At 37.8% G+C, this 15,635-nt stretch overlaps 1 protein-coding gene across 1 annotated transcript in view; it reads left to right on the forward strand.

Moving 5' to 3' along the window:
- ARSB (arylsulfatase B) overlaps window positions 1-7,511 on the forward strand; it is a gene marked incomplete at its 5' end in the record, with an annotated part of 62,751 nt that extends 55,240 nt beyond the window's left edge. The window contains 2 exons of the mRNA XM_084225317.1: window positions 6,170-6,298; window positions 6,839-7,511. Of these exons, the coding sequence (XP_084081443.1) occupies window positions 6,170-6,298; window positions 6,839-7,104 (395 nt within the window). The 3' untranslated portion in view covers window positions 7,105-7,511. The remainder of the gene's footprint in view (window positions 1-6,169; window positions 6,299-6,838) is intronic.
- Between the last annotated feature and the right edge of the window lie 8,124 nt (window positions 7,512-15,635).

Below are 15,635 nucleotides of genomic sequence, written 5' to 3' on the forward strand. Positions count from 1 at the left end.
ATATTAAATATTTTAGAGATTATCAGTGGAACTGTTGAAAACATCGTAAGACTTAAATAGATAAACAAAGTGGATTTATAGTTTCCACACAGGAAGATGAGAGCTTCTGATAGGCATCTAAAGCTGTAAAATGCAGTATAACTGGATCAACCCTTCTTTTCTTCTATTACCATGTAGCATTGCAGGCATGAAAGGATCATGAAGCTGTTTTGGTTTGCAGCAGTAGAAGAAGAAGAATTTAAAAGGTTTTGAATTGTAGAGAAAATAAATGGATTTTCAGACATTTTTGTGGTTTTTATGGTAGTCAGATAAATTAGTATTTTTTAATTTTAGATAAGTTTCTGGTAGGTAACTAGGATTGTATGAGCCAAGAAACAGATGATTGATTCTCAAGAGTACATTGATCAGAAGGGTAGAAATGTGAAAAAATTTTGCTTCCTATTTTCCACCTCCAGAAATCATTGGCCAGTTGGATAGATGAACTAATGGATTAAGCAGAAGGCTGCTGTAAGTGTATGCAAAAATATGTAGGAAGACAGATTTTTTTCTGGAAGACCTACCCTCCTAAAATAAATGATGTTTTAAATCAGGAGTACACATGGGATACTGAATGAGGTCAGAGAGCTTTTATGAAAGGTGCAGAGGAATAAAACAGGGCTAAGCACATTGCAGCATTTTTTATGATCTTCCCTATGCTTGGGAAGTGAAGTGAATGAACAGATTGCTGGGTCAAGTAAGAAGTTTTGGTTAATCTTTTCTGTTTTATGTTGAATCTTCTGTTAGTAACTATGTTTTGGGACACACTTCAGCATGGCAAAACCTGTAATCTTGTAACATTTCTGTAAGTTGTGGGGGCTTTTCTAAAGTTTAAAATGGTATGAATAAAGCAGGAAATAATGTAGATGTCAGATTCTGATTTCAATGAGAATCCATTATTTCAATTACTGTCCTCTTGATTTATGTTCTGGTTCAAGTGAAAAAACAGCCCTAAGGAAATAACTGACCTGTCTGCACACACTGATCTGTGCATTGAAGTCATGGCTAGTAGAAATTAATATTACCATTCCTTTATTCTACAGTTCCTTTAAAGAATAGCACTAAGTAAACTAGAGGATGTGCTAGAAATTACTTATGGTGTTCGTGGATTTGTGAAATCGTAGTTAAACCTGAATCTGAATCATGTATACATAGGGAGGAGGGCAACCAATGTGGTGGAAGACTTCAAGGGCAAGACTTGGGATGAGTGGCTGAGGTCACTTGGTTTGTTCAGCTGGGAGAAGGCTGAGGGGTGACCTCAGGGCAGCCTACAACTTCCTCAAGGGGGAAAGCCGAGGGGCTGGAGCTGATCCCCTCTCTGTGACTGCTGACAGGGCACGAGCAGATGGAATGAAACTGCATCAGGAGAAGCTCACACTGGGCATTACAGAAAGGCTCTTCACTGGAACAGGCTCCCCAGGGAGTGTCACAGCTCCATGCCTGTCAGAGCTCATGGAGCATCTGCACAACTCTCTTGGTGATATGGTTTAGTTTGGGGTAGTCCTGTGAGGAGAAGAGAGTTGGAGTCTATGATCCACATGAATCCTTTACTACCTGAGATATGCTATGGTGCTATGATTCTCAGTTTTTGTTTCTTTCAGTTCAGTGCATACAGGGATTAATATAATAAAAGTTGTATAAATGTACTTTGATATAGCACTTTCTTTTGTTAATTTTTTATTTGCATCTCCTGAACTGAAAGCAATTTGGTAACACATCTTGTGTAAGACCACACCAAAAATCTGTCCAGTTTATTGTTCTGAGAGTAGCGGTTGTGTAGCACGAGGGCAAGCACATAAATACACCTCTCTTGTGTGGCCCCCACAGCCTGCTCTTAATCTTTAGGCTGTGATTTTGGATATAATAATTCTTGAGGGATTTTTTTTCCACTTTATGAATCCTTTTGTTAGTCAACCTGCATTAACTTTTGGCACCCACACCATTCCATGCGAAGGAATTCCACACCTGAGTTTGGTTTGTAATAAGGGAATATATACTATCATTTATTTTCAATACATGACATCTTAATTTATTCAATGCACTTATTGGGAAAGACTTGTTTTTCCTTACTCAGGTTCCCCTGGCCACGCTATTTCTTAGACCTCTGTCCTTTCTCTTGTCAGTTGTCCATTTTTGAGGATAGAGAGTCCTATTTATTTAGTCATTCTTCACATGGAAGTTGTTCCATAGCTTTAGTCTTCCTTGTCTCAGGGTTTTGTATCTTGCATGGCTTTTCTGTGTCTGTTTCATAACATGGGAATCAAAACTGCACAGTACACCATGTGAGGCACAAGAAGGATCTCAGTGGTGGCATAGTGTCCTGTTTGTTGCCAGTTTTAGTATTGGGATTGCTTTTCTGGACAGCCTCTGGAGCATGCTTGTTCATTAAAGCATTGCAAACATTTCCCTAAATAGCAGTAGCTAGTTCTGGGCACATGCTGTTGTGTATGTGGAGTGTTGGCTTTTCCCCACCATATTCATTACTTCCCCTTTTGTTGTTCTTATATTTGTGCATTAGCAAGACTTAGTGCGCTGAAAGATTGTTCACTTTTCCTAAAAAGTCCTGGATATTCTCTGGCCAACAGTCAGGATCTTACTTATGTACTTATCCAGTAGTAAATTTTCCAACATTCTGCCTGAAGAGAATGCTATGGGATATTCAAAAATGGCAATTATTTTTGCAAATGTAGCCCACATTTTCACTGATGCTTTCTGAACATGTTGCAGATTAGCTATTGAAAATTACATAGGATTTTGCACCCTAATTTGAAATATAGTGTGTATAGAAAAAATGTATGATAACCAAAGTAAAAGAACTAAGCTGAAATTTCTGTAAGGGGCAAAGGGCCAGAATTCTAAAGTATTTACTTTTGTGGGTAGTGAGAGTTGGCCAACTCCTTTAAAAATCTGATCCTGAAACCATTTTTAAGACTGTCAATACAAAGGATTTCTGGAACTGTGCTATAAACTCCAAAGTCATCTGCCAAGGGCTATGTCAGCTGAGAGACCTGGCTTTTTTCTATAGAGATATATATTTTTTTCTATAGAGCTATTTGAATATTAATTGGTGCCTAGACATTCAACCAAAACTCTAAATTATTAGAAAAATTCATTTTAGCATTAAATATTTGAAAATAAATATCTGAATGAAAGGTCACTGCTTTCTTAACTAATACAAGTTTTATCATTTCCCGAGAGACTACTTAAAAAAGAAATAAAGCTACTGGTGAGGCTCCAAAATTGAGCTTCAGGAAACACTGGCTTCTGTTTGACAATAATAAAATTAATGGGAAAGGCTGTGGGACTTTCTTTCAAGGTAAGAACAAAGGCTTATTTCATTAGCCACTGATACACTAATCCAAGGCTAAAAAAGTAAAATGTTTAGCCTCTATACAAGCAAAAGCATCACATTTTTCAATATGTAAATCTGTAAGGAGAGTATGAAGACTGACTTGATTACAGAGCTTAATAAAAGGCATCTTTCCTTTGACTGCTGAATAGTCCACATGGCTGTTGTTACTGTCAGCTATAATGAAAAAAAAGAAATAAAAACTCCCCCACAATATAGAACAAATGTACAAAAAATGATCACTCCCATAGCTTAGATGCTATGGGAGTGATCATTTTGTCTTGAAAAGGAAACAAAACCAATATGACTTTTTCAGTCTGCAAAATCAGATAAGGGATCCCTGTAAAAGGAGAGAAGGAGAAAGATGGGTAAATGCAGCAGGAAGAATATCTGAGTTTAAGCTGCAAGTCATAGAATAGGAAGAAAAGAATTCATATGAAGCAAAATTTATAATACTTCTGTATCTGGTGGTTATGTAATGTAATAAACTGACAGTCCTGTCAGAATCCTTGTAGAGAGCATTTGAACAAGCATCAGTCTCTGTTCTATGACCAATGTGTCTGATGAAAGTTGACTTGTACTGTCTGGAAAGCAGTGCACTTCCCTGAATAATAAACAGTATATTTCTTTGGCACAAAGCAAGTGCTTGCAGTGGGTGAATAACAGTACTGACAGAGTTCTGTTAGTAACAGCTCAACATCAGGGAATTTATCCATTTTTCTTTAAGAAATTTTGCTGAAAGACAGTATTTCACCAAATAACTTCAACTTCATTCTTTGGTAAAAGCATTTTTTTTAATTCACAAGCATGGTTTTGTTACCTGGACCAAATCAGAGTGTTTAAAAACTATTTTATCTCCTTCAATCTTATTTTGAGTCTCATATATGGCATTCTAAGGATAATTTGCAAAGTATATCTAAAAATGCAATCTTTCATACCATTTATTTGAAGTGTTTTAAATAGTTTATCTTGTGTAATGTTGTAGTTCCACATATGCTGTGTGTAGCTCAGCAAGCAGAACCATATTCTTCATGCTAAACTTTAAAATCAGAAATGCAGGTTCACATAATTTTCTCTTTAGACCTTGGAATTGTAGTTTTGAGATGTAAGCTTTAAAAAGCATGATTCTCTTTTTTGACCTGCGAATGTCTTTTATTATGCTTAAGAAGGTAAATTGCAAAGAGGAGTAGTCAAGGAGGAGTAGCAAAGCAAATGACAGAAAAACACATAACACAGTGATGTTGAAAAGTAAGCAGAATTAATCTTTAAACTGTTTAATATTTTCTATGGACATCACATGGCTGTGTGAGGATTTATCTTCCAGAAGATATTCTGCTGGGGTTACTTATGAAGTTTTCCTTGTTTTCATAGGGGTTTGAGGTTTATTTTCTTTTTTAGATCAGCTTTAGTGCTTCTTGATGTAAGATGAGCTGAGTCCTCCCCAGTCTGTGTATGCATACTCCAAAAAGTAGCCCCTTTTATATACTTACTCCTTATCCTAAATCCTTATAATCTGGGAACATTATAGAAGTCTGATGTAGAGGGGGAACTTGGGTATGCACAAATCTGTTTATTAAAGAAAATAAAGTGTAAAGTCCAGTAAGAAAATAGAAACTCTGCAAGTCCTTCATAAAAAATGGAGAAATTGTGTGTAGCATTTCCTTTCCCAAATTTCTGTTCTTCTTTCCATTAGATGTGTATTTGCCCCACTGTGTTCTGCAGAATTTACTCTTTTTAGAAATACCTCGTTCTGCTTCCTATTGGCTCTTACATGATCATTGTACATCTCATGGATTCTCATCCAAAAATCTGTCAGCTGAGTCCTTCAGATTCCCTAAACTGATTGAAAACCATCTCTTTGGAAAGAAGCTACAAAACCAACATTGATTTCTCTCCATCTCCTAATGTGTCTTCTAGTCTGATTAAAGTTGCCTTCTGGTAGTCATTAGTGAACTGTTATCAGCTGATACAGTTAATATAAACCTTCTAGATGTTATGTCTTGAATGCCTATTTTATTTATGAAGGCTGACATGGAAGTTGGTTAGGATGCTCCTTGGCTGTCCGTCTGACTTGCTTCTTCCCTGTTGGTTTCAATAGCAAAGGGGTCTCCTAATCATCCCTGGTCAATGCATCTTAATTATTTTTCCTGAGCTCCCTCCTATAAGGAGCTTCAGGTTTCCTTTTGAGAGGAAATGCGTGCATATTGACATTTCAGTTTTCAATAGTATCAGAATATGGGGCCACATCATACACAGCTCCTCCACAGACAGTATGAAGATATGCCAAAGAAGAAGCTTGCTGACCAAATGTGGATTTTTGTGAACAAAGCCAGCTCAGCCCAAAGGGACAGCTCTCTGTTGTGGTCAGAACCTGGCACTTGTTTCCTGAAATGACCTAAGAGAATTAACAGCAGTAGCATTGACTTCAGGAGAGCTTTCAAGCCTATATTCCTACCTGTAAAAAGATACAGGCACTTGTATGACCAAATTTAGCAATTCCAATTATGAGCATTCTTAATACAGGTAAATGAGATACACATAGAATATCTGTGTACAAAATTAATCCAGTTATCTGGACTCAGCTGTGACATTTTACTTACCATTCCACTGGTAGAGTTAAATACATCCATTGAGTCATAGCACAGATCTTTGCATATGTATACAACAACTTCTCTATCCAGTAGGGAAAAATAAATGGGTGATACTGCTTTGTCTTCCATCCGAGTTCTAAAAATTACCTCATGAATATGCAATGTACCTAACTCAGTTTGTTGTTTAATTAAGGTCTTGGCATTGATAAGAGGACATCTTTACTACAGAGCAATGCTTCTCCGTGGGATGATACAATTTTCAATATATCCATACACGCAGCAATAAGACATGGAAAATGGAAGTTACTGACTGGATATCCAGGTAACAAAATAACTCCTTTTTGTACAGTGTATCCTATCTCCCACCCACCACAAAGACAGTTTAATTTGGTTTCAAATGTTTTAATTTTTTTTAGTAATTCTGCTAACTTCTTAGGTTTTTGACCACTTGCAAAGATCTAAAATGAGCACTTCTAAAATCCAAACTATGTATTTTTTTCATTTTCCAAATATTTTGTCTGCAACTTACTGAAATGCTGGGAAAAAACTGTTACAGAATATCTCAAGTTGGAAGGGATCCATAAGGATCGTAGAATCCAAGAAGAGGGGGTATAAAATTAATTAATTGATATGAAATAAAGCTACATGGAATTTTGAATCTCAGTGGTTTTTTGCATAAATGAGACTTGTATTTAGGTAGCCCTGCACTTGAGAGGTTCTGGTGCAGGGCTACAGTTGAGGTCTGCAGCATCAGTTGCTGCGCAGGGGCTTGTCAAGAATTCATCAGTTATAGCAAAACTGTGTCTCCAGACTGCTGCTCTGTATCTCAGAACTGACCCTTGGTCTGTTGCTGTTCCTGTAGGCTGCAGTCATTGGTTCCCTCCACCGTCTTTGTACAATGAGTCACAGATTCAGTCGTCTGATCCACCAGTAAAGAGACTCTGGCTGTTTGATATTGTTCATGACCCTGAAGAGAAAAATGATGTGTCTGAAAAACACCCTCATGTAGTGGAAAAACTGCTCTCACGCCTTCAGTATTATCACAAACGTTCAGTGCCTGTGTTCTACCCTGATGAGGATCCTGCCTGTGATCCAGCAGCCACTGGGGTTTGGGGTCCTTGGGCATAGTGCACACAGCTTTGCACTCTGCAAAAAACCTCTGTAGCAGAGTCTGGTTTAATGAGCTGTGAGCTTTTTCTTTTAAATATTCAGTATTTCTTATTCTTGATCGTCGGGAATCTTATTTCAGTCTTTTCCCACTCCCTCATTCCCAACAACTATATGTGAAATGTTAGTAGGTTTTTTGGTTTTTTTTTTAATGTTCTTTGTCTGGAATATACTTCTAGTGCAGAAGATAAACATTGCCTCCTTCCTTGAAAGAAATTGAAAGGAATTCCTTGTAAGGAATCATGGCAGCAAAATTAATCAGTTTGTGAAGTATACTGAATTCTGGTTTCATGTTTTCCAGAATACAAATTCTATTGAAAGCTATTATAAATCTGTATTGGCATAATTTTTTTTGCCTTTAACGTGTACTTCCATCCAGAAAAGGGAAGAATAAAAAAAAGAAAACCTCATAAATACAACAAAATCTCTATTTCTTGTTCACTGTTAATGTATCAAACCAGAGTAGAGAGTGATGATGAGCTGGAGTGCAGAGCTGTCAGGTAGAAGGATCTTGACAGGCTGAAAAAATGGGTGACTAAAGATTTCATGGATTTCAACAATTGCAGAGTCCTCCAGTTGGGTTGGAACAGCTGCATTCAGGAGTACGGCCATGACCAGATGGAAAGCATTTTCATGGGAAGACATCTAGGCATCCTTCTAGACAATAATTAGGACAAGAGTTGCCATTTTCTCTCTAGGTGAAGAAAACCAACCCATTGTTGTTCCATGTAAGTGAGAAGGTAGCCAGCAGCTAGGGGACATCTTAATTATCTTCTATCAATGCTAGATCATAGCGTCACATTCTGGGCTTCCCTATTCAGGGAAAGTAATGGCCAGTTGGAGTTAGTTCAGTGGAGAACTATGAATATGATCATAGGGAAGGATAAAGAAATGGGTTAGTTTATGGTGGTGAGAAGAAGGGAAGTTGCCATCTTCAGCTACCTAATGGGAGAGCATAGAGAACAGGAAGCAGAACTCTTCTCAGAGATGCACAAAGATGAAAAGCACACGGGGAACGTGTGGAGTTCCAATGCAATATAAGGAAAGGAAAAAAAATCACACTCTGAGTTTAATTAAACATGGGGATTGTGGCAACCCTAATCTTGGGCATCGTCAGTCTTTGGTTGGAGAAGATTCTGAACAATTCTATCCCTGAAGCTGGATCAAATTTGAAGTTGACCTGGTTTAGTAGAAGTGGTGAGGAGCAACCAGTGACCTCCAAAGGCCCCTTTCTCCAAGAATTGCTCAACGATTCTGTGATGAACAAAACCTTACTTTCATTATCTGCCTGGTAAGTACCCTGTCTTTATTACCACAGTGGAGTCTGTTTTCATCCTGAAGTGGGCTCTGAGCCATGAAAAAACCAAGCCAAGCAACATTTTTCAGTTAGTCATCAAATTGATGCAAGATAACCTGCCAGCTCTCTATTAGTGTCTCAGACCCTGAGTTCTGGTACTGTTTTCTCAGTGTCCTTGGCTAAGTTCTCAGGATGCAGAGCTCAATCCGTCATCATCTCCAGAAAGCAGGAATCTAATTGCCTTTTCCTGGCTCCAGAACCAACTCATAAATTGCACTAAAATTTTGCAGAACTTCCCAGTTTTCTCTTGGGAGACGTATGCTAATTGTTAGCAAACAGATTAACAAAGAGAAAGGCTTGACAAAATCTGTGCATTAAAAAAAATAAAAGATAAAGTTTGAAAAAAAGATGAAGCAAGAATACTGAAAATGCATATGCTTTCTAATCCAGCTGATTCCCTACTACACTGTCTTAAATCTAATCTTGAATGCTTATCTTTTCTATCTTTGATGTTTTTTCTATGAGTGGAAGTGAATCTCTCTCCAGAAATCTCTTCAGCTCTTTCTCCCAAAGAGCTTTATGTTTCTCTCACTCCTTAGTCACTTCTGCTCCTTTATATCAGAATTTTTTCCTATTCTGTTTCATTCACTATCTTCAGCCTTGAAGACAAGAAAAAAAGAAATGTAGATTCAGAAAAAGTAATTCTCAAATAATAGGCAATATATTTTCTCTGTGGTTTAATTGGATATATTCCTATGGAATTCTGTTTCAGACCAACTTTCAATTTCCTTCTCCATTCATCCATCAGTGGCTGAAAGCAAATGGTTGCAGCAGGATATGACTGGGCAAACTCTTCAGATTGTTCCTCAGATTGTTCTAAACAATCACTCAGTGCCTCAAAGACTAGTTTCTCTTCCATTAGGTTGCACCAACCTTTCCACTGGGGCCCTTGGGCATAGTGCCCAGCCTTACAAATACTTTCTGAGCTGTTGGTATTAACGCAGACATGCATTTCCACAGCTTATCTAGACACTGGGAGAATCATCTGATTGTTTACCTGCCTCCAGGTAATTTATATTTTCATTGGTAAAACTTACCTACTTTGGCAGAAGCTCCTACTATACTACAGTTAGCAACTTTCATATGAACTAATATATTTAAAATGTTAAATTAAAACCATTATACGTTCTGTGGAAGCAGTCTCCAAACTGGTACCTGATCATATCTCCTTCCATTTCATGAAAGGCGTTTAGGCTTTTCTTTCTGTCACGTGGCTGTTCACTTGGTTCCTGCTCAGGTTTTGGCTAACACACAGCTCATACAAAGGCCTGATGATGTTGGGACCAGCACTGTGAGATCCAAGAGAGAGCAGGAAGCCTACAGGAGGGGCTCAGGTCATTACGAAGACATTACTTGCCTGCTACAGACATAATCCTTCCTACTGATTGTCAGTTCCTTCAGAATCCACTAACTTATGGGAATCATCTAGACCAAACTTCAAAGCTGGAAGTCGTAAACATGACAGCTTGCCCAAAAATGCCTCTGAAGCATATCCAGCATCAGCCAATCTGCTGAGGTTTTCATGCTTCCTGATGGGATACATGGGAGGCCTGCGCTGTGGCACAGGAGAAAGGATGAGCATTCTCATCAGCAGCTCTGGGAGTATTTTGCTTATATCTTGTAAGTTATGACTTAGACAACTTGTGAGTTAAAAACCTCATGTATTAAGGAATTAATTAGTGAATTCCCATGTTAGTCTCATTTGTCTGAAGGAGATTGAGCCTTTGTTTGATGTGTGTGTTTCTTTCCTTTCCTAATGAGTTCATAAAATAATTTACAGACCATGTTGTCCTGTAAATTAGAGAGATCAAATCGGACCATGACAATCTTGGCTTCAGAGTACAGCAGCCTTTCACTTTTGAGCTTTTGAAGATCCTTTATGATAACTGAGGCTTAGGCTCTGTTATTTGCTGACCACATCAAGGGAGGGAAAATGTAAGCACCAAACCTTTTTATAAGCTATTGCATCACATTGACAAAGCTTGCATCTTCCTTCAGTAGCTCCAAAAAACTTTTATTACAGTTCCCTTTTCTAACTGTCGCAGTCAGTTTATTTTATACTGATACAATGATTTATGTTAGTTTATAACTTACCTGTTTAGTGCAACTGTAAGTTCTGTATTCTAATTGTAGCATACAGTTAGTAATGTGGTTTCAAGTATGAGATTCTGAAAGAGAGGTGTTAAATTACCTTTTGTGACCTTTAGATTTACTATTTTTGTATGAGTCATCACGATACATGATGACAAACGTTTTTTTGAGATAAATCATCCAAAGAACAGAAGTTCCATTAATTCTTATTCATCCAGAATATTTTGGTACAGTTTATTTGTGCAATGAAATGCAAATGGCGACGTTGACAGCCATTCCCATGTAAGTAAGAAAAAGTAGATCCAAAGTATTTATGTTATCCTCACTCTTTTTTCATAGAGCATATTTATTTAGTGTCCTATGTACAAATGCAGACATGTAAGATTAGAAAGCTAACTGTTCTCAGTCAATATCACATATAACATTTTAATTTACAGTAGGCGTTACAAGATGTGGTTGCGACAATAACAAGGGACTGGACTTGGGGATGGGGGAAATTTCTGGTCAACATTCCTATCTGACCTTCAGCATTCAGCACTTGTATTACATAAAGAAAGATGTTCTCTTACCCACAGAAGTGGAAACTCCTGTTAGTGATACTTTCAACTGGGTTTTTTATGCTGATAGCTAGTTTCATGGAAAAGAAAAAAACCAATCACCTAAATTGTAAAAGCTCAATAATTAATGTCCTTGACTCACATCAATTTCAGCTTCTTGGCTGAAGTTGGAAAAGATTTAAAAATTTGTAATTTTAATTTCAAAGATAAGCAGAGCTTTTATGTGTTTTTTTTCTCTGTGTCCTGCAGTCTGCATTTTAATGTCTTGCTGATTTTCTAATTTCTATATTTCATTTACTAGGAAGCGACTGTGACATATCATTGTCTCACACAGGTATTCGATTCACCCTCTGTTTCCTCTCGTTATGGTTTAAAATGCAAAGATTCGTTGTTTTCTCAGCTACAGTAGACCTAATTTTTATTTTTTTAAATTGTCTAATTATTTTCCATGGGTGGTCCTTCATAAAACATTTGAATTGAACTGTGTTACAGAAAAAAAACATCTGGCTGACACATTTAGATTGGCATCTGCAAAGAGTTGTATACTGTTAAGTTGTTTCGAATTGGAAAATAGAGAATTCTTTATATGTTTTGTGGTTACTTGAGTAACATTCAAAAATGCAAGTATTTTGAACTCTAAATAAAACTTCAATTCATCCCTTTCCAATTTAAGATTCATTCTTAATCTAGCAAACATCTGAGCATTATGAATTCGAAAGTCTATGCTTTAGAAATGATTTAAGCTTCAGAAAAGTAACCAAGTTTAGGGAGAATGCTGACACCGGCTACTCATTTTGCATTGCTTACTTGTAAAAAAGATGTACACAGTCAAGGAGTGGATGATCTTATAAACAAAACAGAAGATCTGGATCTTTCCTTGAGTCAAAGGCCATATATTCAACCTGAAAATAATTTGCCCAGCTTTCCTAAGGTTGATAAATGGGTCTTGGATAAAGATCTGAGTTTAATCCTCTTTGGAATCTCTGAACTGAAGAACCCAGAGTTTAAACACTTGAGGTCTATGTGGATTTGAGACTCCACTACCAGTCCTTGTTGGCCTCTCATCGTACTTTCTGACAGAGTGGTTTAATGGTAGAAAGATGACTAGCAATATACCCAAAACTGTTCCATGCTTTCCTTAAGAAGCAGTAAATGAGCATGAAGTTACACAGAGAATACTGTTAAACTTGTGCCACACTATTGCAGACAGGTCTGGATGGAAGGGCTGATGGTGATAGAGCCACTGATAGGGCTCCCTATCCACGTGTGCTGGAGTTTGGCACACAAGGACATGCAGTCCATATGTGTAGCCATGCTTGTTACCCTGGGGCCAGAGACACCCAAATGACAAAGAGGCAACTGCATCACAAACCACTTTAAGTCAAAACGAATGATTACTTGACAAATGAAAAACATATAATGTCAAGCACTAGCAGGGGGTCCAGAATCTAACCATAGGTTAGGGCTGTCCTAAATGTAGGAACACCAAACCATTTCCAAGATGCAGCAGTTATTAAGGGAGAATTTCCTGCCTACCTGCTCCTTTGGCAGCCCACCACAGACCCTGCTCCAGCTAGACCCCAAGGCTGTGTCTCTCTCATAGCATTAACCTTAGCATGATGGAGGGGTCGGAGGACCATTTCTCCAGCCAGCCCTTGGCAGTCCCTTTGCAGCCCCACCCCAAGTAGACCCATAGGTTTCATGTCTCTCAACTATAAATAAGCTGAGGTTTGTAATGGGGAAGTAGTGCTTTTGGTAAGAGAAGGCGAAAAAAAACCCTGCCAATTCTAAGTTTGAGGAGGTTAAGCAATATTTTTGCCAGCGGGTTTCCAGCTGAATGTTTTAACTCTTTCAGCTTACTGTCTTTGTCAGCTGCAGGCAGTAGACTCAATTTTGTTTCAAGCTGGGTTATTATGTGGGAAGATCCTGGTTGAACATATGGTGTAAAGAACTCCCTGGGGTCCCAAGCTGCTGCTTCTGAGTCCAGTGCTCTCCCATCTCCTTCCAGTGCATTGTAATTCACGTATGAGCTCATCTAGATTGGGCAGAACTGCTGCAAGGAACAGTAAAAACTTTTTTTGGACAGAGCAGTCAGAGTCAGTCAGACATCCAATCATGGACGGGATCAGTGATGGCCCTTGTGATAATTGCATACCGTGGTTAGCAGAGGCAAGGAGGATGATGCAGTACTTCTTCTTCTGTTAGTGTTCCCTCCTGAGAGTGTTGTTTTTGCGGGGTGGGGTGCAGAGATACTGGAAAGGTTGGTGATGTATCTGCTGCCAAGTTTCAAAGTGACTACCAGCTGCCATCACCGAAGCAGTTACCGGATGTCGATCCCCTAATCCTGGCTAAACTCAATAGCAATAAAGGCAGTTATATTTTGTCTGCAGGACTATAGTTAGAAAAAAAAGTATAGTCCGAATAGCTAGATTTGGATCTAAGGAATGCAGTGTTTATTTGGACAAATCTTCAAAAGCCACAACAAGGTACTGCACCAAAGCCACAGTTCTGGGCTGCCAGATTTTGACATTCAGGACAGTGATAAAAATAAAAAAGCCCTGTCTTTCTTTTCAGCTATGCATTCTTGCTATTTCTTCAAGCAAACAAGGAGTCAGAACACAGTGAATACACGTACAAACAAAGTAAGCTGTGTTTGGTGTTCAGCAATGCTTATTGAGAAATTTTGGGCAGAGAGCCCATGGTAATGAATGGAAAACTTTGATCAGGACATCTGTAGCCTGCCCAAATAATTTCATGGGACCTGCAAATCTGCCAGAGACATCACTCGATGGCCCTATTAACCAGGGATGTTGAAGTCTTTCTTGATTGTGTACATTGTCCAAGCACACTCATGAACTAGGAGTCATTGATTTTTATTGGATAGAAAACTCTGAAATGGCTTATTCAAGGACATCTGAGCCCTTAAGTTTACCCTTCACATTTATCCTGCTTCTCTGGGAAAAAGCTTTAATGAGTCTGTCTGGCCGATGAAAAGATGAATGCTGAGAGCATTGAGTCAGAGTGTGGACTTCTAGCAAACATACTCTCAGTTCCAGCTTAACAGTATTTAACTTACAGTTAAAAAATAGTTTGGAGTTTTTTTAGCTATAGATTATAGTCTGGGCAATTCTGTGATTCCAAATTGTTTTCTTGATGTTGCTCATCCGTGTGCAGTTATCCAGGAAAATAGTCAATTCCTGGAGGATCATAATTTTTTCCCCTTTTCCCTTGTGTATGTGGTAAGAGGAGCCTTTTTTGAAAGGCTGTGAACATTGCAACTGCCAGCACAAGAGCCATGAAAGCACTGCTGCCCTGTAGGTGGCCTCTATAGATGTACTGAATTTTCACTTTAATTCTTGTCCTTTTTGCTTTGTTTTCAAATATGTTGTTTTACAAGTCATACTTGATGGAAAAAGCACTGTCTGAAATAATCCCAAAGTGGCTATTAGTCTGGTCTAGTCATACCCCACAGCCCCAGCAGTGACATGTTGTAGAAACAAAGTCATTCTCTTGCCTTTTCAGTTCTGTTTTGACTTTACTCTATAATGAAGAGAGCATGGTCATGGTATATTAAACAATTGGATAAGAGCAACATATACATTACCATCACTCTGCTACTAACTAAAGCTCCAAAACTAAATAGTGGAGAAGCCTGGATAGGAATTTACTGACAGTTTTCTTTTGCCATAAATTCAGCATTAAAAAAAAAAAAATCCAGAACAGCTGAAATGGCATAGCCTTTGAGTAAAAAATATTTATAATATCAAAAGAGACTTATGAAAATATCCCAGCTGGATTTTGAAAAATGTAGGAGGGAATAGAGTAGAACAATTGCATATCTGTTTATGTTTGCCCTAGAAAGTAGCCCACTGTGAAGAAACATTTAGGAATGTGAATGATTGAGAGATTGTCTCTTAGAGGCAGCAGGTATAAGATGTTTGAAATTCCTTTGAGTTATAATTTCTTTTTAACAACAGGATTTTTTGGTAATTATTTCTGCCCATAGTACCCAAGAACCTAATGTACATTGCTTTACATTAAGACCTTCTTAGAATTCAGCTTTTTCTGTATTTTCTTTTGGATAAAGAAAAGGCCATGGCATATGAAAAGAAACTTTTAAAGGAATTTTTAAAAATTATTGTTCCAATACTCTAAAATGGAGAGAATTCTCTTACAAAAATAAGAGTTTCTATGCAAATGTTTATTCTATTTATAGCATTAAATGCAATTGGAAGAATCCATCTTCCTGGCATTAAAGACTGAGTGTGATGTTAAGAGGCAAGTATAATTATTAACCCACAAATATCATTAAGGATTTTTGTATTATGCAGTGGATTATGCATTTCAGATTTAACTTGTGACAAAATATGCATTAAATGTGTCGACCTAATCCAAACCCCAAATCCAAACAAAGCAAGCTCCTACGTTGCCTAAGTTTATTGTATTTCTAAATTTTATATTTTGAGTCTGTGGTTCTAAATACCAAT

This window comes from Fringilla coelebs (genome assembly GCF_963513975.1).
Source record: "Fringilla coelebs genome assembly, chromosome: Z".
Classification (NCBI taxonomy): Eukaryota; Metazoa; Chordata; class Aves; order Passeriformes; family Fringillidae; genus Fringilla; species Fringilla coelebs.